This window comes from Folsomia candida, unplaced genomic scaffold (genome assembly GCF_002217175.1).
Source record: "Folsomia candida strain VU population unplaced genomic scaffold, ASM221717v1 Fcan01_Sc016, whole genome shotgun sequence".
In the NCBI taxonomy this organism is placed as follows: domain Eukaryota; kingdom Metazoa; phylum Arthropoda; class Collembola; order Entomobryomorpha; family Isotomidae; genus Folsomia; species Folsomia candida.
This window is the reverse complement of record NW_019091208.1, coordinates 1,532,833-1,558,082: the sequence shown is the minus strand read 5'-3', so window position 1 is coordinate 1,558,082 and position 25,250 is coordinate 1,532,833. Positions and strand designations below refer to the sequence as shown.

Here is a 25,250-nt window from a genome sequence, read left to right as displayed (position 1 = left end):
TTAGCTGCACATATTAAAAACTTCAGAAATATTTGTTACTCTCTAGCATTTAGGCATCAACAATACAGCGCATTTATGATGCAGTCCTCCGAATCAAGCGATAGTCTTAAAACTGATCATATATTTATTGTCAATCTTAGTAATTTTGTCGATTCATTCGATTTAATTGAGAGTTTAAGATTATTTGACTGTTATCAAAATTGTGACGGAGAAACACAAATCTATACAACCAACCAGATTTGGTATCGAGGGTATAATTATAAGACGGGGTTTGTAGTTTGTTATGAAATGGGTAACGTATTTCCAAAATTTGGAATTATTAATGAGTTTCTTTTGCCTAACGATAAAACTTGTTATTTGCTTCTTAAGGAACTAGATGTGGAGTATTTTGATCGCCATTATTTTGCGTTTAAAGTAAAACATAAAATTGATATATTCAAAGTTATTTCAATTACAGATTTAGTGGTTCATGACTGTTTTGAAATTCAAAGAAATTGTAGCAATGAATCGTTATATTTAGTTCTTAGACATCATTTATAATTTACACGAGTTGAATGTATATTACAAAATTTCGAGTTTTTAATTATATTGCATAATGTATTATTAATTCGAACATGTCATTGGTAAATTTAAGTTAGTACACTTTAATCGTTGTAAAATAATTAATTTTGTCATCAGTAAATAAATAAATAAATCCTCACTAAATAGTGTCAAATGTTAAGTGCAGGGGGTTATAAATTATTACCTCGAGAGTAACGAATCGATTCCAGATGAAGACAAAGTTGACAAAATTGGGTAATATTATATGTACCATTTAGTAATGAATAACACCAAGTGGTACTCACCTTCAACATAACTCAGGAATGTAACATAACTATTGGGTAAAAACTGATTACTGTGCGATGTTGAACGTGATTGCCTGGTTGCAGTTAAATTTTAACCGCATGGAGCTGAATCATCACTTTGTGGAATTTTTGTGAATCTTTACCACAATGTGCTGAAATCATTACCAACGCGGTAGAGTCATATATGCATTCCGCCTGGTAACGATCTGGTATCAATTTTTTTAAGAGTGTATACATAAACCTTCGTCTAGGAGAAATTGCAAAATCAAAATGTTAGAGGCCATTTTTTACATAGTTTAATTGGTAGCGGAATACAAATGGTGGACATACAAAGGAGGTATTTAATCTAAAAAACAACGTTATAAAGGTGCAAGGTGCATTTCTTTATTTAGAGCCTATCGTCCAAGCCAGCTTGCTAGTTGAGCATACCAGATTCAACTGGTGTAAAGAAATATTGGTTGTAGTTACATATGAATCAATATCGTACTCAATGGAAATTTGAATCGAGATAAATTAACATGAAAGAGGTTAAGAAATAATAAAAAATCCATATCTCTACATATATCCTACTGTGTGCATAAAAAGTATTTCACAACCTTGATTCCGATTATTATATATTCTTATAAATTCCCATGTCCAGGATGTCGCATATTGTGCAATCCTAATCCAATAATTTAATACAGCCTTTACGTCAACCACATATTGATTTTAATGGATAGTTGAACACAAGAGATCAACAACGAATAAAAAAAAACTATTCCAAGCTTTTCTAGAACATAACTTTGCAGAGTTTGAACATCGAGAGATTTTGAATTCAGGCACCGAGAACCACACCCCCGGAAGGTGTGGTTCTTAAATTACAAATTTTATGTCATTCCTAGACCCATATTGGCATTTCAGCTTATAATGCCATTTTAAATAAGTAATTCACGCTTTGTAATTTTAGAATTTCACTTAGGTCTTTTTAGATTTTTTTTCATTTAGGTCTTTTTAAAATTATCGACTCCACTTAGGTCTTTTTAGAATTAGTACGACGATATTGGATTTTAATGGATAGTTGAAGACAAAAACATGAAAAGCGAATAAAAAAAAGTATTCCTAGTTTTTCTACAACAGAACTTTGTAAAATTTCCACCTATTTATTCCGCACTTATTCCGTCATGACAAACACGAATCCGGAAGGTTGCCTTGTGCCAAATCTAGTGTGGGAAGTGGGACACGAATTTTGTTACCTTTTCAAAAAACCTTGAACAAGAAGGAAATGAGTGTGATACCGCTAACCCAAGCAAGACGGGCCATTTGCATGTCGTCCGTGATCTGGATGTTTTTTCAGACGGCGGCATGCGGACTGTCCTTGGTTTTTAAACTTCCCGCCATATCAAACTCCTCGTCGGAAACGGATACGATGGAACAACTTCAAATATTTGTGAACATATACGTCACAATATTTCCTCTCTGCTTTATAGGAATGAGTATTACGATAGCGTTTTATCCCCAAGTGGCGCCCAATATTGTGAATCGGATGGCCGAATTTGAAGAACAAATTGAAGGTAATTTTGTATACTAACAAGGGACACTAAGAACAAATTGAAGGTAATTTTTTATACTAACAAGGGACACTCACGACCTGTCGCTTGAGTCCAGGGTACCCACTATGTTTTTTAGAATCTACTAGGACCCCAGATGAAGGATTCATTCATATTTCCGTGTAAAACTCATATTTGGCGCCATGGCGTGGCGCCAAGTTTTTCATTTTAAAACCGCCATAACTTTTGAAATCCTGGACGGATTTTCAAAATTTTTGGCAAAAATCATGACAAGGAGTTCAACTTTCGTATTCTATCAAATTTTTTCCAAAATTATCGCTTTTAACTTTTCGCAAAATTTTGAAATTTCGGGTTCGTCGTAAAAATGCTAAAAATATCTCAAAAATTAAAATTTTTTAATTTTTATTTTTTTTCTCTAAAATTTCGACTTTTCTGATCATCTTAAGTAAAAAATTTTAAAAATCCGACATAAACTGCAAAAGTTATGGGGGTTTGAAATTGGTCGAAAAGGCAAATTTTTAAGTTTAGCGCCACGCCATTGGGCCAAATATGAGTTTTACACGGAAATATGAATGAATCCTTCATCTGGGGTCCTAGTAGATTCTAAAAAACATAGTGGGGACCCTGGACTCAAGCGACAGGTCGTGAGTGTCCCTTGTAAGATCGAAGATCCACACCAAATAATTTAATTTACAATGGTGGTAATCCAACGTGTGCTCATAGATTTGGACCAAACTGGCGTCAATCGATCACAAATTTAATTATGATGGAATTTGCAAATAGAACTATCGGCCAATGCGCAAGTTTGGCAGAGATATTTGCATCCAAAGAGGGAAAAGTGCGCAGCAAATTTGGAAAATGAAAAAATTTCCAGCCTTATGCGTTGGTTTTCGGCTTTTTGGATGCCAATGTCACAAATTATATTTGTGATGGATTGAAGCTAGTTTGGTCCAAATCTGTGAACATGCATACGTTGGGAAACCTCAATTGTGAGCTCAATAAATATTCCATTTCGCAGAACTTTGGGCTGCAGTTCCTAAGAAACGGTCACCAATTTGGGTGCTACACTTGTTAAAAGTAATCACTTGGGGTTCAGTTTTTCCCATATATTTGACCGGACCGGGTTTAGTCTACCTTAATCTGGATCCTCTAAATATCTGGGGGCATACAAGTACCAACTGGGTGTACAACTTAATCTCGAAGCTCATCAGAATCCTTATGGTACAATTTTTGGCTACGGAACTGGTAAAATCCGCCCTTGCCGTTCTATTGGTCGGACTTCCGGTCGTGCAATGCTTGTCGAAAGGAACGCAACTATTACGGAACGTAGTTGAATTAAAAACCAGGTCCAATTCCAACTCCGTGGAAATTGGAATCTATCGGCAATTTCAAGTCTGGACTGGGTACATACATTAACGAGGAATCATACCTGTTCACTTTCACTCATTTTGAATGATTATGATAGAAAACAATAGTGAATTTAAATGAATTTCCAGTCATTTGAGTGAAAATGAGTGAAAGATTCCGTCATTTCAGACGAATGAGTGGGAATGAATGAAAGGATTTATCACTTACTTCATATTTCACCCTATATATGCTTAATACCTGGGGCAGAGAAATGAAGTCCGATGAAGTGAAATGTGTCTGAGAGAAAATGATTGACTGATTATGATAGTGAATAAAAATGAATTTCTTGTCATTTGAGTGAAAATGAGTGAGTGTGAATGAAAGGATTTTTCACTCACTTCATTTTTCACCCTATGCTTAATACCTGGGGCAAAGTAAGAAATAAAGTGCGATGAAGTGAAGTGAAATGAAATGAGTCTGAAAAAGAATGATTGTGTGTGGATGAAAATCTTCACTCAGAAATCGGGATGATCGAACTCTGAATGAAAAAAGTATTTTTGAACAGGTACATTAACGTGGAATACTGCTACAGGACTGTGCCACCTCTCTTATTTTGTGGCGTCTGCATGATCATTTGTTCACTGCATGGCACAATCCGGATGTATTCGACCCTCCCCATCGTTCTGTATCCGCTACTTCCGGTCACAGCGGGGTTCACGTTAACTTTCCAGTTTACCCTGCTTCCACAAGCGGCAGAAGTTTATGAAAAGTCGGTGGATTTTGTAGGGCTGCTGAGAAGGCAGTGTACCAGGAGGTATGAGAGAAAGGTGACCAAATCGTTGAGACCGGTTGGGATTAGGTGTGGACCATTTGGAATGATTTCGAGCAGGTGGACGGTACAGGTGGCGAACGCCGTGACAGATAATACAATCACGTTGTTAATGGCGGATTAGGTTATCGCCGATATGGACCGGACTATTTTTAAATTTTTCATGTTCAAAAATAAGCGGTCCTGTATTTTTGAGTTTTCCTGAATTAGCATGTTTAACAAATTTCAGCCAACATCAAGGTTTCTAAAAATGTAATATTTCGAATTTTAACCCGATTTCAAAAATTAAGCCCAATTGTTGTTCAGAATTACTTCTATGAAAATATACAAATTGGTATAAAAAGGGTGCCAACTTTAAGGGTAGAGGCACAATTTTAATTTCGAAAGATTCATCAATAGAATATAAGCAAATTTCAGCTTACAATGGAACCCTTTTTCAAGCTACACGAGATAAGCTTAGTGACCTATGCTAAAAAATCAAGCTAAAAATTAGAAATGACGTGGTACTTATCTTTCCGTTGAATGGGCACTTGGAGGTCAAATATTTGAAGGCAAAGTTCACAGTAGCGGCCTGCTTTTTTCTCAAGCGTGCGAGCGGAGGAGTGAAAATTTTCTCCTTCGAGGTCACTCCGCTGCCTTCACTCTCGCACGCTCGCACTTCATTCAATGCATATTCTTTTTGACAAAATTTCACAATCTCGTAAATTGGTGCATACATTCATATAATTTTATAATTGCTTTTTAAAGTCCTACTATCAACTATCCACCGATCCGTAATGAAAAAGTGACAATGGGTTCTATAAGTTATACATAAGTGCGTCTGATTAATTAGTGTATTAATTAATTAGAAATCATAATCCGTAAAGTTGACTTATTTTTATTGCCACATTTCGTTGTATATTTTTGGAATTGCATATTGATTGCATACTATTGATGAACGAAACTAGCGCGAGAGTGAAGGCAGCGGAGTGACCTCGAAGAGAAAATTTTCACTCCTCCTCCGCTCGCCCGCTTGAGAAAAAAGCAGGCCGCTACTGTGAACTTTGCCTTCAAATATTTGACCTCCAAGTGCCCATTCAACGGAAAGATAAGTACCACGTCATTTCTAATTTTTAGCTTGATTTTTTAGCATAGGTCACTAAGCTTATCTCGTGTAGCTTGAAAAAAGGTTCCATTGTTAGTCAGATCAAGTTTATAATACTGTTCTTAAGGGTCTTTTAGTGTAGTTTTAGTGCGAATTGAATTATAATTTTCTCGGGTTTGGGATTTAACTCATAAATCAACCAGACAAGGTGTAATTTTTTAAATAAAAATTGCAAAATTTGTCTAAATAGTTGTTAATACATGCTTAGCGAGAAATATTTATCTAAACAGGATATAGCCGAATACATATTTAGTATATGTATACATAACTTTTATTTTTATAGGATTATGTATAACACAAGGTCAAAGGTAACTGTAGCTTACTTACGGGCACATACCATAATTAAGGATATCACACCATCGCGATTATTTCCCTAGGGGCCATCCATAAATTACGTAACGCAAAAATCATCATTTTTTAGACCCCCCCTCCCCCCTCGTAACGGCATCGTAACGCTTCTCGACTACCCCCCTCCCCCTTCGTAACGTAACGTAAATTTGATTTCACCGCAGGTAATTTCTTTAACAGTAACTTGCAAAATTTTCATTTGTTCCAGGTTGTGTAGACAAATGTCGCTTTTATTGCTTCAATTTCTTTTAAATTGCTAGATAAATTAGAATTTTGTGAATTTCTTGTTCAAGAACAACGAAATCATATTCGACATCATCATATAAGAAATGGAAATTGTAAATCTTACAGGTCTCTCAACGTTTACCAAGACTCACAATGGAACCTTTTGTCAAGTTGCATCCGGAAAACTATCGTACGACCATTAATAGATGAGTACAATTCTTGACAACCATCATGCCTCCTAAGTGACCTCGTTGGGGCTCAGGTGATCGGCAAATTCGATCAAATTCTCATCTTAAAGGTAAGGCTCAATTAATCGTGAAACTTACGTCACACCATCGCCCTCCGAGGTCACTGTGGAGGAATGATGGTTCACAAGTAGGCAAGAATTTTGCTCTTCTTTTAATGTGAGCACCATAATGAAAAACGTACTTACATGCGTACACTGAAACCTTCTGGATGACATGAGTTCAATTCGATTTTTAATCGCGTTTATGAAATGCGTTACGTAACAAATTTGTTATACCCCCCTCCCCCTACATAACAATTCGTAACGCTCTTCCCATGACCCCTCCTCCCCCCCTCTTGCGTTACGTAATTTATGGACGGCCCCCTATTAAATATCTACATAAGTATTTTGAATTATGGTACATCTATTACGCTTAATTTTTTTCTACAAGATTATTTGGCGCTGTAATTCTTATTAATCTTTAGTTCTTGCAATTTGTCACCTGTTTTCAAAACTAAAAACGTTTTGAAAACTTTGGACCGTTGACACGCACCAGGCTCATTGATAGGAAATTCAATAAAATAAGTAGTATACATATATAATAAAATCACGCGTTTTTAATGGAGATGATCCATAGTGTAACAAGGTGCTGACGAAAGTTCTTGTCCTTATATCTGACTTTACAAAGTTCTAACAACTGCATTTTTCCATTTGACATATCGTTCCTCCCGTTCTGGAAGAGATCATAATGATTACGTAAATAAAACAGCATTTTAATTCCATTTCCTAAAAAAATATGTGTACATTTACCTTGGTTTGTAAGTTTGGGATGAAAAGCATCCCCAGGTATGGAATCGGATTTTGTAAAAATGTCCCAAACTTGGACACCTTCCGCGTTTCCGGCAGCCATTGCCGCCCCCAAGGCAGACATTTCCCCCATTTCCGATCGGAGTACTTCAATCCCCAAGAAATCGGCTTGGAGTTGCATCAAGTGGGCGACGACTGTCATTCCGCCGTCCACTCGGAGCGAGGAGATTGGAACGACACCAACTTCAGAATTGATGGCTGATAAGATTTCCTTCACTTGAAACGCGACCCCTTCATAGGCTGCTCGAGTGATGTGGGATTTCGTAGAGAATTCAGTAAGACCGCAGATAAGGCTGGAAATTAGTGGGTAGAAATATTGAGGGTATTCGTTATTTCTTCGTATCGTAGTATAATAGTTTACGAATAAAAAACAAGGGGTCAGGTTTCGTAAAATCGTAAGCGTAGTAACGTGATTTTCCAGGATAAAATCTCACGACGCTTACAAAATCTCGTAACCGTCGCAAGTTATTTTACGATACGAAAAAATAATGAACGCCCCCATTATAATTTGAATTGTATAATGATTTTGCGGTGTGGATTAGGCTAATCCTAAATTAATTTACAGTTAATAAAAGTATTATTTAAACAGTGATGAGCAGGTTTTTCAAATGCTCATATTTTTACGGGTTCTTAGAAAGTTAGCCTTATTATTCTTTTGACTTGACACATAAGTATGTGGTTATCTAAATCCATAAGCCTTTCATCAATATTTATTTTGAGACGGAAAATATTAAGCATTTTCCAAGTAAACGTGAAAAACTCACATCAAAGTATTATTAGGACACCGAGATTCTTTTCCAAATTCGCCACAGTACACTATCTATCACATTACAATTTTGATGAATAATGCAAGGTCATGTGTAAATCTTTACTCCAGAAGCTTTTCACGCCTTTATTCTAGTTTAGAGATCACCTGCAATCACCATTCCCAAAATACTCCGAGCTATAATTAATTGGGCGAATTTATTATCTCCGACCACCAAAACCGTCTTCCAAAGCCAATTATTGCTCAGAACATTATTCCGAAATATAGTATGGACCATTTAATGTCCATTTGCTGTCTTAAAATGGAAAAGTGACGGCAAGGTAGTCAACAAATCCGGAGGAGGTAAATGTTGGCGAACGAAAAGCATAAATGAAAGCTTCATTGCTGTACAAGTTATGACATATTTGACAAGTTTTCAACCTAGAATCCTCATGTAGACTTCTTTCAACACGAGTCCGTCGATTATTTCGAACTAACATGTCCCCGACCTTGATTTCGAACCCCACATCATAACTGAAACTCCAGGGTGATGCAAATATAGTCGCAAGCCTGGCACATTCAACTCCTCATTAAGTTTTCTGCATACTTTGTGGGCCCATCGGGCTAAGACAGGTTAAGAATACGTCAATCTAACTAGTTGACCTGCTTCCACCTGCTCAGGGCCCGATTACGATGTTAACTACTCCCACGAAGTAGACGCTTCACTTTCGTGCTTAAAATCAATTTGCTCTTTACTGCTGTTCGGCCTTTAAAGCCTTGATTTTTGATTCGATTGAAGATTTTTTGATCGGAAACAATTATTCCACACACAAATTGAAGTTTTTGGTGCACTTTTGGTGCAGAAATTATTGGTAGCGTTTCGAAACATGCAGAAATTATGACGATATTTGATTACTTGGCTAAACATCTCCAGGTTTTCTGATAATTCTGCTGGTTTCTTTGCAATTTGAGACAAAATATTACTGTGTACTATAGTTGTGAATAATTTTATCATCAATTATGGGTTCTGGAAGATAGTTCTGGTGGTCTGAGATAATAATTTCCCACCATTTACTAACAGCTCGCAGTATTTTAGGAATGATGATTGCCGGTGATTTCTAAACGAGAATAAAGGCGTGAAGAGCTTCTGGAGTAAAGAATTACACATGTCCTTGCATTATTCATCAAAATTGTAATGTGATAGATAGTGTACTGTGGCGAATTTGGAAAAGAATCTCGGTGTCCTAATAATACTTTGATGTGAGTTTTTCACTTTTACTTGGAAAATGCTTAATATTTTCCGTCTCAAAATAAATATTGATGAAAGGCTTATGGATTTAGATAACCACATACTTATGTGTCAAGTCAAAAGAATAATAAGGCTAACTTTCTAAGAAACCGTAAAAATATGAACATTTGAAAAACCTGCTCATCACTGTCCAAATAATACTTTTATTAACTGTAGGTAATGCCAGCAAGATAATCTTGTATATATATAGCGGTAAAAATATATACGGGGACGATTAACTATTTTGTTAAAATTTCTTAAAATAAATACGAATAAATTATGAAAAATCTATCCAAATATAAATTATTTACGATCTTTCGAATAATTTCTCCAGAACTGTTCTCCCTACCGAACTAAGGAGCTAAATGAATTTTAGAGAAAATTTGTTAATGCTTTACATATTTCTTGTCCCCTCTGTGCAGCATTATGTAGGTAGGTTGTAGTAAAATATCTCATTTAAAGAAGCCTTGAACAATTGGAAAGAATGTGGCTCACCCTCTCGCGTCAGATCTCCAATAAGGGGCAAACAATCCGGAAAACGCGGGAACAAAAAATACTCCTCCAGTCTCCTCAACACTTTCGGATAATTTTACGATTTCTTCGTAACTTCCACCGAAATCTAGATTGTCTCTGAGCCATCGAATGCACGCCCCAGCAATGGCGATGGATCCTTCCAAAGCGTACACGACGGGATGGTCGGGACCTAACTTGTACCCAACAGTGGTGAGCAGACCTTGGGTGGAGTGCACGATCTAGGGAAAGAATTCGATACGAGTGTTAAATTTAGATTTAGATTGCTACATATATACACTGAAAATATAATGAAAATTGTTATAAAATAAATTAATTGGTTGCATATTTCATTATTGGCAAATTTTGGTTGGAATGAATTAAATTTTCGTTGGATAATATTAACTAAATCCTACTGCAAATCATTTGGTTTACATTTTTATACGCGCCCTCTGTAAAATTTGGCTACATACACCCATACCTGTTCACATTTAAATATTCATTAAAATGAGTTTGAATAATGAATGGGTGTGAATTATTCAAAACCATAATTTTGAATTAATTTTGAATTTTAAATTAATAAACATGTCTCATTCATTTTCATACATAGTCTCAACTTAAAAAGTGATAGTAGAGTAGACGACTATATCGCTTATGTTTTAAGGAATTTCAAATTTATTTTTATTCCATTGAAAAACCAGTTAAATTTCAAGTAGAAAACATGTATTAAACTTGAAAACATATTCCTCTTGTGGCACTCAGAAATTATTCGCGAGAGGAGAAAGCTCCATCAAAAATACGTATGAAATCAATCGACAAAGTGTATCATTCCCGGGTCAGAAATTTTTTTGTGACCTTGACACTTATATGGGGTTCAGAACAGACCCTTTCCTCAACGTTAATCAATATTTGGTGGTGAAGTTGACTGCGGTTCGAAAATGCCAAGGTCAAACCTTAAGTGCAAACGAAGTCAGAATTATGGATTTTGATCCAGTTTTTCACGAATTTCGCTGTATATGTTACTGTAGAGCCCTTCACAAAGGTCGGTGGCTTTTCACCCAATATGGACTAGTTGAGGGGGTGTTCTTTCTTCACTATGACGTTCATCAAATATTTTTTAAAACTATCTTGTCTCCATAATCCAGAAAATTGGGCGGTTTTTGCCCAATTCCGCCGATTCCCGCCAAAACCATGCATTTAGGCGGATAAAATAACCTTCGATCTCCATCTCGCAATCAACTAACCCTAAGAATATTTAACATAAATTCTGCTTCTTTTTTTGTGGAAATGTGGCTCCGTCTTAAAGAAATTCTCTTCTGTAGACGGGTTATTTTTTGATTGCTTTTTACCGTACTGCTGAGGGAGTGTGTTCGATTTTTTGACCTTTAGCTTATGTCTGGGAAATCTGTGGCATGTGACGCTTTCTACTCTAAATGTCCTCCATCTTAGGGTCATTTTTCAGTGCTCATCTGATTTATAAAGTTGTAAGGTCATTTGTATGGCCAAAGTCTCCGGCGTCGGACAGAGATTTGTGCAATTCTGGTGTTTAAAGCGTCGGACCTCACTGTAGTTCTCCTTGACCTTGGACAACCGGAACTTTTATGTCATAGTTAGCCACTGTCTCTAGGGTTAGTTTAATAGTTTGGGCAACCAGATCGTAGTTGCACTTGGACTGCTACACTACATCAAACATTGTGCATTTTTTTCTCGTGCAAAAAGTGAAAAATTATTGCCGCGCGCGTGTAGGTAAGCTCCTCCTACTTTTGACCTAGTGACGTCAAGTAAAAACGGTCAACACCAATGATAGGCACTGAATGTATGTACAAACCGCAACTGACCTTTTAATTTTATGTTGACCCGTTCAAAAACTATCACTTCTTATGGTAAGACTATGTACATATTCAATGAATATTGAATGAATAAATATTTTCCACTCATTTATTCAATTAGTACTTAATGCATGAATATAAATTTGAGTGGAATGAATTGAATAGACCGTAGTAACGTTAGAAGTAGCTCACCCTGGAATAATTAGTTGGATATAATTTTGCATAAAAGGTGCAAAATAAGCGGATACAATAGATTCATAATTTTTATATAATTTTGCACCAATGGTACAGAATAAACGGAAAATAAAAGAAGTTTGATATAATATTGCACCAATGGTGCAGCCGAAATGGTTAAAATTGGGACTAAATTTTGACACGATTTCGAGGTTAAGTGAAGTCGGCCAACGCTAACTAGAACTTTCAGTTAATCCTAATCATTGGCGCAGAATACATCGATTCCTCCAATTATTGCGCACCACTTTGCGTTAACGATTTTTTGATACCAATTGTGCTACAAATTTGGGTTTAAATGGTCTTGGGACTTATTAATTAGCATAAATTGATGCAAAAAACTCGTGAACACACAGACAGACAGACGGACGGACGGATGGACGGACGGACGGACGAACGGACGGACAAGAGCAATTCAATAGCTCTCATGCTACGCAGGGTGAGCTAATAACGAGATGGATGTTATAAATAAATTATGGGTATTGCCTACCGTTGATCCAGTATTGAACAGGAGAACGCCCGCTGTTCCATACGTACATTTAGCTTGGCCTGGTTTAAAACATAGCTGGCCGACAAGAGCGGCTTGTTGATCGCCCAAAATCTGTTCGGGAATTTTGAATTGGTTAGTTCCGAACGCAACGTGGTGATATATACAGCTGCATGTATGATTAGGATTAATATGTACGCACTCCTGAAATTGGAACACCGCCTAGTTTAGTGGATACGAAATGCCCATAAATTTCGGATGAAGACCGTATTTCAGGCAGGAGTTTGACATCAATCCCAAAAAACCTGAATTGTAAGAGTTGGAAAAATGAGGGCTGGCTTGTATATTTATATGACAGTTTAAATTAAACTGTTTAATTATCAGAGCTTTCTAATTAATTAGTGAATCTTATTAATTGTCGAATTTAGTAGCATGTTTAAAATAATTTTTAATTACTAGTTAACGTTTATTGGTACCACAGAAGCTAACTTTAATTAATAATTATTTAGAAAATCACGAATTAATTGGTCAATGTTCTAATTACTTGGCTTAATTAGCAACCTTAGTTAATTACTAATTACCAATTCTGATTGTTGCTCGTAAAACCACTTGCCTTACCACTATTTTCTACGGTTTCTATGTCAAAATTAATTACTAATTAGGCGAAATATTTTCCGTCTAATTATCAATTACTAATTAATTCATAATGTGGCTAATTAAAAAGCTCTTTTAATTACTAACTTTTAATTAATATGCTTGTAATTCTTACTTGCACAAGTAGGGATCCCACTGTAGCGTCTCCAAATTCATGAGCATGGTTCTGGAAGCGTTAGTAACGTCGGTTACGTGCAATCCGCCGTTAGCTCCTCCTGTCAGATTCTTAACGAAATAATAAAATTTATGTGGCTAATTAATTAATCAGAAATATTAATTAATTAGTTACCCAAGTGAGCCAGGCATCGACTGTGCCAAAAAGGCACCGACATTGATCCACGGCTACTTTTACTTCGGGGACATTGTCAATGAGCCACTTTATTTTTGTGGCACTGAAATAAGTGCTCATTGGAAGGCCAGAGATACGACGGATTTCTTCAGTTTCTTGTTTCTTCGTGGATAGAATTTCCTGCACGGTGGATACGGTTCGGGTATCCATCCAGACTGAAATAAATGAGAAGGACTTTAGTTGTATTTATATTTTTCCTGGTAGTAGGTATACATACATACAATGTTTATTTTTAAATAGAGCGTGGTGAAGAAATATGGGGACGAATAAGAACATAATTTTTTGCCCAAACTTTATGTATCGGGGAACAAAGTATTATGTTCTGTTTTAAGAGATTTGCTGCATTTTAGTGGAATAATGTAATTTACTATTTCAAAATAATTTAGAAATCCACCTCGGCAATTACTTTTGTTCAGTTACTCTGGAAAAAGTAGTGAAATCTTAACTACAACTACTTTTTTAAAACAAAATTTTAATTCAGATATGGAACAGGTTGAGTTTTTTATCAATTCTTTCCTTTATGAAGCTTGACGTACTTAATTATTAACTAAAATATTTACCAATCGCATTGTACAACGGCTTCCCTGAAAACTTGTCCCATGCGATAACAGTTTCTCTTTGATTTGTTATCCCTACAGCTTTTATTTGCGAGGGGGATAGGTCCATGTCTTCCAAATTTTGGACACACTCGTCAATACAGGTTAAGATAGAAGAGAGAAGAATATTTGCATCTTGCTCTACCCATCCCTATAAAAAGACAATTATGCAAAAATAAACCAACATGTGTATCTCCTTGTTCTATTTCCAAGTTATAGTTTGAAATAAATAAAAATTGTAAAGAAATAATTATTTTGTGTAGATTTGGATTTAGTTTCTTGCACTACTTAATTTTTGAATTAATTGTTTAAAATTTTTTTAAAAATTTTTAAAATTTAGTTTTGAAATTTTTATACAATTAAATAAATATATTAATTTTAATTGCATGTCAAGAAACTTACTTGGTTTGGAGCACAGCGTGGAATTTCGACTTGATGAAAGGTTATCAATTTACCTGTATTGGCCTCAAATACCTGCAGACATATATTTTTTAAGATATTTGATGCTATTTTATTTCAGCATTTACTTTTCTCTTATATTATGTCATCAAAAATTCTCGATGTTAGCACCCACCAACCCAACGTAAACATTAAGGGATAGGGAATTTTAATATGGGAAAGATAGGACAACATAAACCACCCACACACTAAAATGCTGACGTAATATATGGATGTTCCCTTAGTTCGGCTATTTTGATTATAATTTAAAGAAGTTAAATTTATAACTGAAATAGATTGCGCTCATGTACATATGTACTAACAATGGAGGTCTCCCATTATTACCCCATTGATCTCCCAAATTACCACCACGTGACCATAACTACTAGTAAAAGAGATACAAATAGATAATGAAGCGAACGGATGCGAATAATTTACATCGTATAGTAAAGTTTGTTAAATTACTGTACTAAAAAAAATAAACAACAGCGGGTGCCTCGTAACCTCACAGTTAAACCAACCTACTGAAATAACCTACACTACTGTTACAAACTTCTGGAGTTAACTGGCTGGAGTTTCTATTTTGTATTAAAAAGTAATTCATCGTTACCAATCTTATAAACATGGCACCTAGTAAAGATTTGAAATCTCCTACAAAAAACGGAAATACAGTGAAAACAAGAATTGCTGAGTTTAATTTCAGTCATATTAATAGTGCAAATAGTGAGACCAATAAGCGACCCAGAACTAGAAGTATGGTGTCACTAAATGACAGTACTAATGACGACCCATCACCTGACCCGCAAAATTGTGATACTATTATGCAATTCCTAACAAATCACGAACTTCGTATCAGTTCAAAAATTGATACTTTAACAGAAAATTTAAAGTGCTCTGTGTCAGATATAAAGGTCTGTCTCCTCGCCCACCAAACTGAACTGAATACATTAAAAAACGATGTCGCGAAACTAACAAAGGGGAATATTGGTTTGTCAACACGTATGGATTATCTAGAATGCCATAACGAACAAATAGAACGTGATGTAAAACGGATTAATCTTATAATTTCTGGATTATCCGACCCTCTTAACGAATCGCTGGAAGAATTGCGTATTATTGTTAATAAATTGCTCAGCAATATTGTCAAACAAGACATAAAAGTGGACTCTGTGTTGAGATTAGGTTCCCATAAGGCACAAGGGTGCAGACAAGTTATAGTGCGATTTAGTTGCTTATCGGACAGAGAAAGTGTATGGAATTCAAGGAAGGAAACCAAGCCACCTATCTTTATAAATGAGGATCTTCCTTATACACTACGACGGGACTTTGCCATATTAAGGAAAAAAACCAAAGAATTCAAAGACAATAACGAGAATTGTACTATAAACTGGAAAAATAAGTCGATAACATCGGACCGTGAATCTCACCAGGTGTGTAATGGCAGGCTCGTTGCGAATATGAGGACAGAATCTGAGGGTGGGTCACATAGTCGATTAAACAGCTTATCATCACCAGCAATACATAATAAAAGTAATATGCAAATTAGGTCTCACAACAATGAACGACATGGCCCTGTAAATCAAATCGATCGCACAACCGCAACAAGTGTAAGAAATAATAATATTTCATTTAGCAAGCCTTCGTTGAGATATAATAATCATTTTTTAGTTCCTCGCCGAACGAAGAAAATTCAAAAAACTTAACAATCGCCCACATAAATTTAAACATAAACTTAAATTCAATACATAGTAAGTTTAATGAGCTCAAAACATTCCTATCCCTTAACGACATCAATATATTGTGTATAAGTGGGTCAAGACTTAAATCACAGCATAATTTACGACAAATTCCAGGTTACGTGATATTTAGAAAAGACGCCAGACCCGATTCACATGACCGTGGTATTGCCATGCTAGTAAGAGACAATATTAAAGTAAAAAAACCTAATAACTTTCCTGATATCCCGTCCAACAATGTTGAATATTTGACCCTAATCGTGCAATTACGTTTTAATAAGGAAATCATCATATCGTGTGTGTATCGCCATCCAAACTACAAGAAGGAAACCTTAACAGATGATGACTATGAATTTTTTGACGACTTCTTATCTGAACGCTGTAAATACCATAAAAATATGTATATCCTCGGTGACTTTAACCTACGTAATACAAAATCGGCTTCCCCCCTATACAAAATAATTAGTAAACTGTCTCTACATCAGATAATTGACGAACCGACGAGAGGAGGTAATATATTGGACCTCATCATCACAAACAACAACCAATCCATTATAAACAAATCAGTATTCAACCCACACCTGTCTGATCATGCATATACAGAATGCATAATCTCCACTAAAAAACCAGTGCCGATTAAGAAGCAAAAACATATTAGAAACTACAACAATATCAACCTTACGGATCTTGCGACATATATCAATAATATTGAAGCTAGTCAGGGAGACGGCGAAACAGTTACTCACGGTGTGATAAACGATATACTAGCTATCTATGATATACTAGCTCCAATTAGAACAGTTACTTATTATGTGCATCAACATAAAAAGTTTGTATCGTGCAAAACACGACAGATTATTAAGCAGCGAGACAAGGCGTACAAGGCATGTCGTCGTGACCCATCACCAGCTGATATCCAATCATTTAAGAACTACAAGTCACTCGTTAAAAGAAATATTCTGGAGGACACCAAACATGAATTTAATAAGAAAGTGGAGAAGCTTCACTTCTGGGGAGCCCTAGAAAAAATATACCCTCTACTAAGCCCTGCAGCTGAAATTAACTTGGAACCTGACACCGTAAATTCTTTTTTCGTGAACATCTCGAAAAGGGACCACGCCCAAACACTGCCACCACTACCTACAAAACCCGCACTACTCTGGGACGACCTCGACCTTTCTTTTAAATTCTGGGAATTATCCACACAAGACATTCTGAAGGCGTGGAAAGGCACAAAAAACAAAGGATCGACATCCCGCGACACGACCGGATTGTGCAACAAAATGATGAATATGTGTATGACATCTCCTAAATTTAGAATTATTATCATGAACTTATTTAACATGTATATTAATGAGGAAAGCGTCCCGAATATGCTTAAACTAGCTAAGGTGATTCCAATACCAAAGGTAAAAAATCCAGTATCGCCAAATGAGCTTAGACCGATAACAATCCAACCTGTACTAACTAAATTATTTGGTAAATGTATATTCAACCAACTTTCTACTTATCTTGAATCTAATAATTTGTTGTCAGAATTCCAGTTCGGCTTTCGCAAGTTCCATTCCACCACGCATGCCCTAATAGCGGTCACTGATTTTGTATACAAAGCATGGGAGAATGATCAAGTATGTATTATGGTGGCGCTGGATGTTGCGAAGGCCTACGATAAGGCCTGCAAAGAGGTTCTACTACACAAACTAAAATGGTATGGAGTAGATTCTAAACTTGTGAGGTCATTTCTAGAAAATAGGCAACAATTTGTATGTATCTCCTGCAATAATTGTACTAAAACATCTAGCACGCGTCCTACTAATCTAGGTTTTTCTCAAGGGTTATGTATTAGTTGTATTCTGTTTTTGATAATGATGAACGACCTGCCGTACCATTTAAAAAACAGTTTATGTGTTATGTTTGCCGATGACAGTGGTGTTTTAATTTCTGGTGATATTGATCATATAGAACAAGTTGTAAATAATCTGAATGATGATCTGGATAGGAGTATGCGTTGGATGGAAGCAAACAGGCAAGAACTGAACGTAAATAAATGTGAATTTATTGTATTTGCCCCCCTAAATTAAAATCTGCTGGATCAGATATTGTTATACAAATTAACGACACAGCTATTAGAAGGGTTACTTGTACAAAATTATTGGGGGTATTATTGGATGAAGACCTTAAGTTCAATAATCAATGTGATAAGGTAATAAAAAGTTGTAACAGCTCTCTTTGGTCACTTGGTCCCCTAAAAAATGTCGTGGAACGCAAGAATAAGGTACTATTAATACATGCACTGGTATTCTCTAGTCTGTTATACGCATCTCCTGTATGGCTATTTGGTAAGAATAATTTAAAGTGTGTAAATAAGGTAATCAGAAAATGTGCAAGATATGTATGCAATAAAGAGAAATATGACCCTATATCCGATGACTTATCAGTCGACTTGGAATGGTTAGTAGCGGAAAATATGGTGCAGGCTGAGTTGTGTAAATGTGTGTCTAAAATGCTAAATGGCTGCTGTCCCAAATATTTTGCCAATTATGTACCAATAAGCACCGTTATATATAGAAATACTCGAAATAATACTTACTATAAGCCACATATTTTAATTAGTAATAATATTGCCAAAAAGTCCTTTAAATATAGGGCAGCAATGTCATGGTCTAATCTACCATTAAATTTAAAAAATGAGCATGGAAAGATGAGTCTAATTATGTTTAAAAAAGAGGTGAAGAAGTACTTTTTAAATGTCCAGAATACAAAAAGAGTTATAGAATTATTCGAGTTATTCGATTCGGATGAGTATCAAGATTTTCTATGACGTAATCATCATTTGGTATATGTATGTACAAGCAAAATGAAAATTGTGTAATGTATGACTTTCTTTTTTATCCTTGAGGTGTAAAGTCCCATGCAGTGGGGTGCCTCATTGAAATAAATCAAAATCAAATCAAATCCCAACGTATGCTCACATATTTGGACGAAATTAGTGTCAATCGATCACAAATATAATTAGTACGAAATTTGCAAATGGAACTATCTTCCAATGCGCTGGTTTGGCGGAGATATTTGCATCCAAGCAGCAGATTTGGAAAATGAAAAATTTTGTCAGCATTTGAGTGCGTGTTCTCCTATTTTTATGCAAATATCTCCGCCAAACCTGCGTATTAGCAGATACTTCCATTTGCAAATTTCATACTAATTGAATATATTTGTGATCGATTGGCGCTAGTTTGGTCCAAATCTGTGATCATACGTTGGGAGACCTCCATTGTAAGGATTTTAATAGATTACGAATTCCTTAAATAGATTTACAAGGTTACCATCAATCGTGATGAGCTAGTCCCTTGATCAATTGCGGCGACGAAATTACTCATTTCTAATGGTAAGACGTATTGAAGGGGTAAACTTTGAAATAAAGTTGGGGGGGACTATTTATGGGAATTTGGAAAAAAAATCAATGAAGTATGTCCGGGTTCACCTGCAAAGTTTAAACGACTGACTGGAAGGGGACGAAATTATAGGAAATGTCTACACGTATGGTTTAGTTGGGTAGAATTGCTGACAAGTATGTACAGGGTGGTTTAAATGTCACGCTAGAATCGAAAATTTGTCAATGGGAAAATCCTATAAATCTCCATTATTTACAAGATTTTGAGGTTTTTATAATTATTACCAAAACTGATGACGAAATTATTCAAATGTTGAATTTTAGAGATAAAATTTCGGTAACTAATAGAAATTTACGAATTTTTCCCATCGAAAATTTTTTCATTGTACCGTGTCATTTTAACCACCCTGTATGTACTTAAAAATTTAACCGTGTTATGCTTGGTTTTTAGCTTAAATTATTCAGTAATTCGGGGATAATCAAATCCTTCCCTTAATTGCAACAGTCACGCAATTTCGCAGGTGAAAATGTGGCTTTTCATCTTAATTATGTATGGAGACAATGGAACGGAATGGAACCTTTTAATTTGGCTGCATTGTGAAATTGAGTTTTTGTTTTCTTTCTGATTCGCCCCTTTGTCTGTGGTTTGTTAATTACGTTAAAAAATTTAGGTTAATGAGATCCGGGGTCTTTTTCCAAATTATGAAAAAAACAACAACAACGATGTCCTCACTCATGGAATGAATTAAAGAATGGATTTACTTTAATGTTGGGTGTACTCACGTCAACGTTTTATTTCGCATCGCAACTAATTTAGCGAACTTGTAAAGATCAAAAATATTTTTGTCGTGAGGGGACTCGCAAAATTTTACCTCATAAATCTCTCCAAGGGGGCATCCATATATTACGTCATCAAAAATTATGGATTTTAGGACCCACCCGCCCAACATACACATTAAGGGATAGGGAATTTTAAAATGGGAAGATAGGACGACCTAAACTATCCACCCAGTAAAATGATGACGTAATATATGGACGTTCCCTAATATCGCGCAAATCTATTGAACAATTCCTACATATTTGTGTATTATTTCCATGGATTTCTTTAATTTCTGTTGCTGGAGATGGTGACGATGAAGTTGCGAAGTATGTAATTTTGGCGAAATAAGAACATAAACATGCCTAAGTGCTGGGTAAATTTACAAAAAAATGACATGGTTCTTCCAGAAAATTTTTTGAGAAATCTCGCATACCTCGCAAAACTTCGAAATTATGTTGTGATGCTTAATTTTCGAGATATGAGAAGGTTGACCGGAGTGCGCTCATTGTTTTTCTTAGGTATGTATGTATGAATGAATGAATACTACTCATTAAGTTGTTTGTTAGAAATTTTTATTTTCGTAGGTTATTCACATCGGGGAAAAACTATGTAGGCAGAAATTACGCATTCCTACCCATATAATCATTTAGCCTCCACAAACTAACAACGCATTTCCTTCCCGGACATATTTATGTACATATGTATGCAGGTACAGATGTATTTAACTATTGAAAATTTGGTTTAAACCAATATTTTGTTCTTTATTTATTTCTTTGTTCTTTATTTCTTTATTTAAGATTACTGGATAAGTATGTGTACAGTGTCGGACAGATGTCTACGTCCACATAGTCGCGTCAATTTCATTTTCAAATTGTCACTGAACTACTGAACCAATTTTCATCATTGATATATCAAATTCTCACAAATTTAACGTAATTTCATAAAACATATGAGTTATTTCTGAAAATTCTGGGAAAACTGAGAATCATAGTGCAGAGCGAGAGAGGATGAAATTTGAGCGGACAAAAGTCTACGTCCACTTCACTTTAATTGTCAACAACAAAAATCTCTCCAATTTATAAAATCAGGTAACTTAATAAATCTATCAATAACATATGCCGCATTAATTTTTAAATAATTTTCTTCCAGAAAAATATGATGGCGTCGACACGCAAGGAAATTCCTATCGCTATTCGAGATCTTGTCATTCAGGACTGGAAGGGTGGACAAAAAGGGGGCTGTCGCAGAGACAAATATGGACCAAGTATAAATTAGCAAGGACAACCATCCAGACAATCATTAAGAACTTTAAAGCTAATGGTTCAGTCCAAAACAAGGTCAGAAGTGGTCGAAAACCGATTTTGGCTCACCGAGAAGTACGCCACGTGCTCAACAAAGTCAACGTTACACCCTCACTTAGTGCTCCAAAGCTATCTACCGAGATCAAGGAGATGTTCGGCAAACAGGTTAGTCCTATGACCATCCAAAGAACACTGAATAAGGGAAATTTGAAATCCCACAGAGCAGTCCGGAAGCCTCTTATTGTACCGAGGAATGCAACCAAACGAGTGAAGTTTGCCAGAGACCACATTTCCAAGCCACAAACATTCTGGGACATATTTTATGGACTGACGAGTCAAAGTTCAATGTCTTTGGGTCAGATGGGCGTCTTAGAGTGTGGAGATATCCAAAAGAAGCTTTGAATCCAAAAAATCTCAACCCCACAGTTAAGCACGGCGGCGGGTCGGTAATGGTGTGGGGATGCATGGCTTCAAGTGGGGCAGGAAAAATGGAATTTATTGACGGAATTATGGACCAATACAAGTACCAGGGAATACTTGACCGTAATATCCAGGAATCTGTTCGAAAACTTGGACTTGGACGACGATTTGCCTTCCAACAAGACAACGATCCGAAACACTCTGCCAAGTCCACCATGGAATACTTCAAGAAAAAAAAATTCCGAAGCTAGAATGGCCTCCCCAATCTCCAGACTTGAATCCCATTGAGCATCTGTGCGACCACATTGAAAGAGAAATAAGAAAACAATCTTTTTCAGGAATTCCGGGCCTTAAATCCAGAATTCGTGAAGTTTGGGAAACCATTTCTGAAGATGTGACCAAGAATTTGGTAAACTCTATGACTCGACGCCTTGAAGCCGTCCTTAAAGCGAACGGAGGCCCAACCAAATATTAAAAATTAATTGTTATAACATTCCTTATAAATTACAGTTTTTTTTGTATGTTTTCTCTGACTGGACGTTGACTTTTGTCCATCCAATTGTTTTCATTTTGAATTAAAATACATCTCTGGCCTAAAATAAATTTTTTAGCGGAAAACTAATAATGTGCTATGAAATTACGTTAAATTTGTGAGAATTTGATATATCAATGATGAAAATTGGTTCAGTAGTTCAGTGACAATTTGAAAATGAAATTGACGCGACTATGTGGACGTAGACATCTGTCCGACACTGTATTAAACACCATAATTTATTCTTGCCTTGTTGCTTATAAATTACCGGTAAAGGTTATTGAATGATTGTAATTGGAGAATTGGACATGACTCACAATGCGACGGTGTGAGGTGGTTATCGCCAAATATCCACCGGACTAATTTTAAATTATTCAGGTTCAAAAATAAGTGGACCCGTATTTTTTCGTTTTCCTGAATGGGCATGTTTACGCCCTTGGCGGAATTTTCAAAAAAAATTTCGGCCAAAATTCGGATTTTTAAAAACGCTGTAACTTTTCGAATTTTAATCCGATTTAAAAAAATAAACCCATTTTTTGTTCAGAATTATATTCCTGAAAATATAAAAATTCATTTTAAAAAAAATTATCTTTTTTTGAGTGTATAAAAACTCAGAAATAGCATGAAAATATTAAATTTTTAAAATTTTTAAAAATGAATTTTTATATTTTCAGGGATGTAATTCTGAACAAAAAATGGGTTTATTTTTTGAAATCGGGTCAAAATTCGAAAAGTTACAGCGTTTTCAAAAATCCGAATTTTGGCTGAATTTTTTTTTGAAAGTTCCGCCAAGGGCGTAAACATGCCCATTCAGGAAAACGAAAAAATACGGGTCCACTTATTTTTGAACCTGAACAATTTAAAATTAGTCCGGTGGATATCGGCGATAACCACCTCACACCTCCTCATTGTCAGTATTTGTTACTAGGAAATAAGCCCGTCTTATCCCGTTCATAAACATGTACATACGTGCGTAGGTTGAGATATTGTAGGTGCATCAATAGAATGATTGGGTTGACATATTTATGTACAATAATTTCGGGTACTCGAGGTTGTAAATATTCTAATCATTCTCGATATTTATGCAATTTTTGTCGTTTCCGAAATTCCTCTGATACTCGACTTTTACAAGTAAAGTAAACTATGTAAATCCTGAGTAAGCTCTTTATATAGTTAACGTTAGTCTTGATTTTGTATCGTTTACTTAATCTAGAATTGAAATCGTGATTACTTTTCAAAAGAGTAAAATTATTTCTAGGCGTATATATAGATATAATCGACTTATCTTCAGCTTCTCCCTTGCTTATCCGGTTTTCAAACCTCTTTCTCCCTTTCACTTCCGTCACGGACAAATACCTTTACTTTCGTAACCATGTACAATCCGAATTATAATATAGACTGTTCGGTCGCTAAAAAGATTATGATCCTACAAAACCTATAATCACCATAGGTTACCGTTTTCGAGGTACTTTAATTATGGATTTAGTGAAAAATATATACTTGTTAAACAGAACAAAGTCTCTGGAAAGGGTAAATAACAACAGGCTGTCTTGTCGAGCCCGTCGGTGGGCTCGATAAATTTCTTAATCTATAAAAAACTGCAAAAAACTGTACTTCTTTGAAACTCGAAAACCAAAGTTTCCAACCCACAAGTTTTCCACACTATTCTACAACGCTTTTGGTAACCACATAAATCTAACCACGGTCTTTGGGGGTCTCCATTTCTATGGAAACGTAAGAAAAAGAAGCTCGTAGTAATACCGGAAACTAGATTATGGCACTTTCTCCACACTCTGGGACTATTCAGCGCAACCGCGTATGGTGGGGTGCGCACGATTTCTGTAAAGTTATGGGGCCGACCGGAAGACCTCGGATTTTGTTTGGCTTTATTCCTCTCGGCCATTTTCGACTGTGGGTTCGCCATGATGATTTTCTTACAACCGGATTATTCCGCCTCCGTGGTTAATGCGATGTTAAAATATTGGACAGGTTTTTGCAGTAAGTTCGCAGAAAATTTTGAGTTTTGGTTTTTATGGGAAACTGTTAAATCATTTTACGCGATATGTTGCATTTTACCCCGCATACGTTTCTTTGCACCTACATAATTTTCATTTATATGTGTGTAAGGGTGTCGTAATTTCTAATGCAAATACATGGTAGTTTAAATGTCAGGTTAGAATGAAAAATTTATCAATGGGAAAAATTCTCCATTAGTTACGGAAATTTTGCCTCTGAAATTCAATATTTTAATAATTCTGTCATCAGTGTTCCATAAGTTTTAATAAAAATTAATAAAAATCTCAATCCCAAATCCGTAACTAATGGAAATTTACGAATGTTTCCCACTGAAAAATTTTCCATTGTAACCTGACTTTTACACCACCTGATATTTATGTTTGTATGCCACCTGAATCGATAGTTTCGACGCAATTTTTTTTAGTTGCTACTTTCATGCAGCGCCGAAAAATATTAGCATTTTGTTAAAATTTGTGTCTATTAATTCTTCCTTTCCTATAGAAAAATGGAACCCTAACCATGCAAAGGA

The 25,250-nt window shown here is 35.7% G+C and overlaps 1 protein-coding gene across 1 annotated transcript; it reads right to left on the bottom strand.

Annotated features, from left to right (window-relative positions):
- Positions 1-5,960: 5,960 nt before the first annotated feature.
- On the bottom strand, positions 5,961-19,721 carry LOC110856477 (glycerol kinase). Its single transcript, XM_022104955.2, has 10 exons — positions 19,565-19,721; positions 14,470-14,541; positions 14,032-14,218; positions 13,412-13,626; positions 13,238-13,347; positions 12,671-12,773; positions 12,472-12,582; positions 9,907-10,163; positions 7,322-7,671; positions 5,961-7,244 (listed from the first exon to the last, which is right to left on the bottom strand). Exons 1-10 carry the CDS (start codon positions 19,616-19,618, stop codon positions 7,192-7,194), a joined length of 1,512 nt encoding a protein of 503 aa, XP_021960647.1. The 5' UTR covers positions 19,619-19,721; the 3' UTR covers positions 5,961-7,191.
- Positions 19,722-25,250: the final 5,529 nt, after the last annotated feature.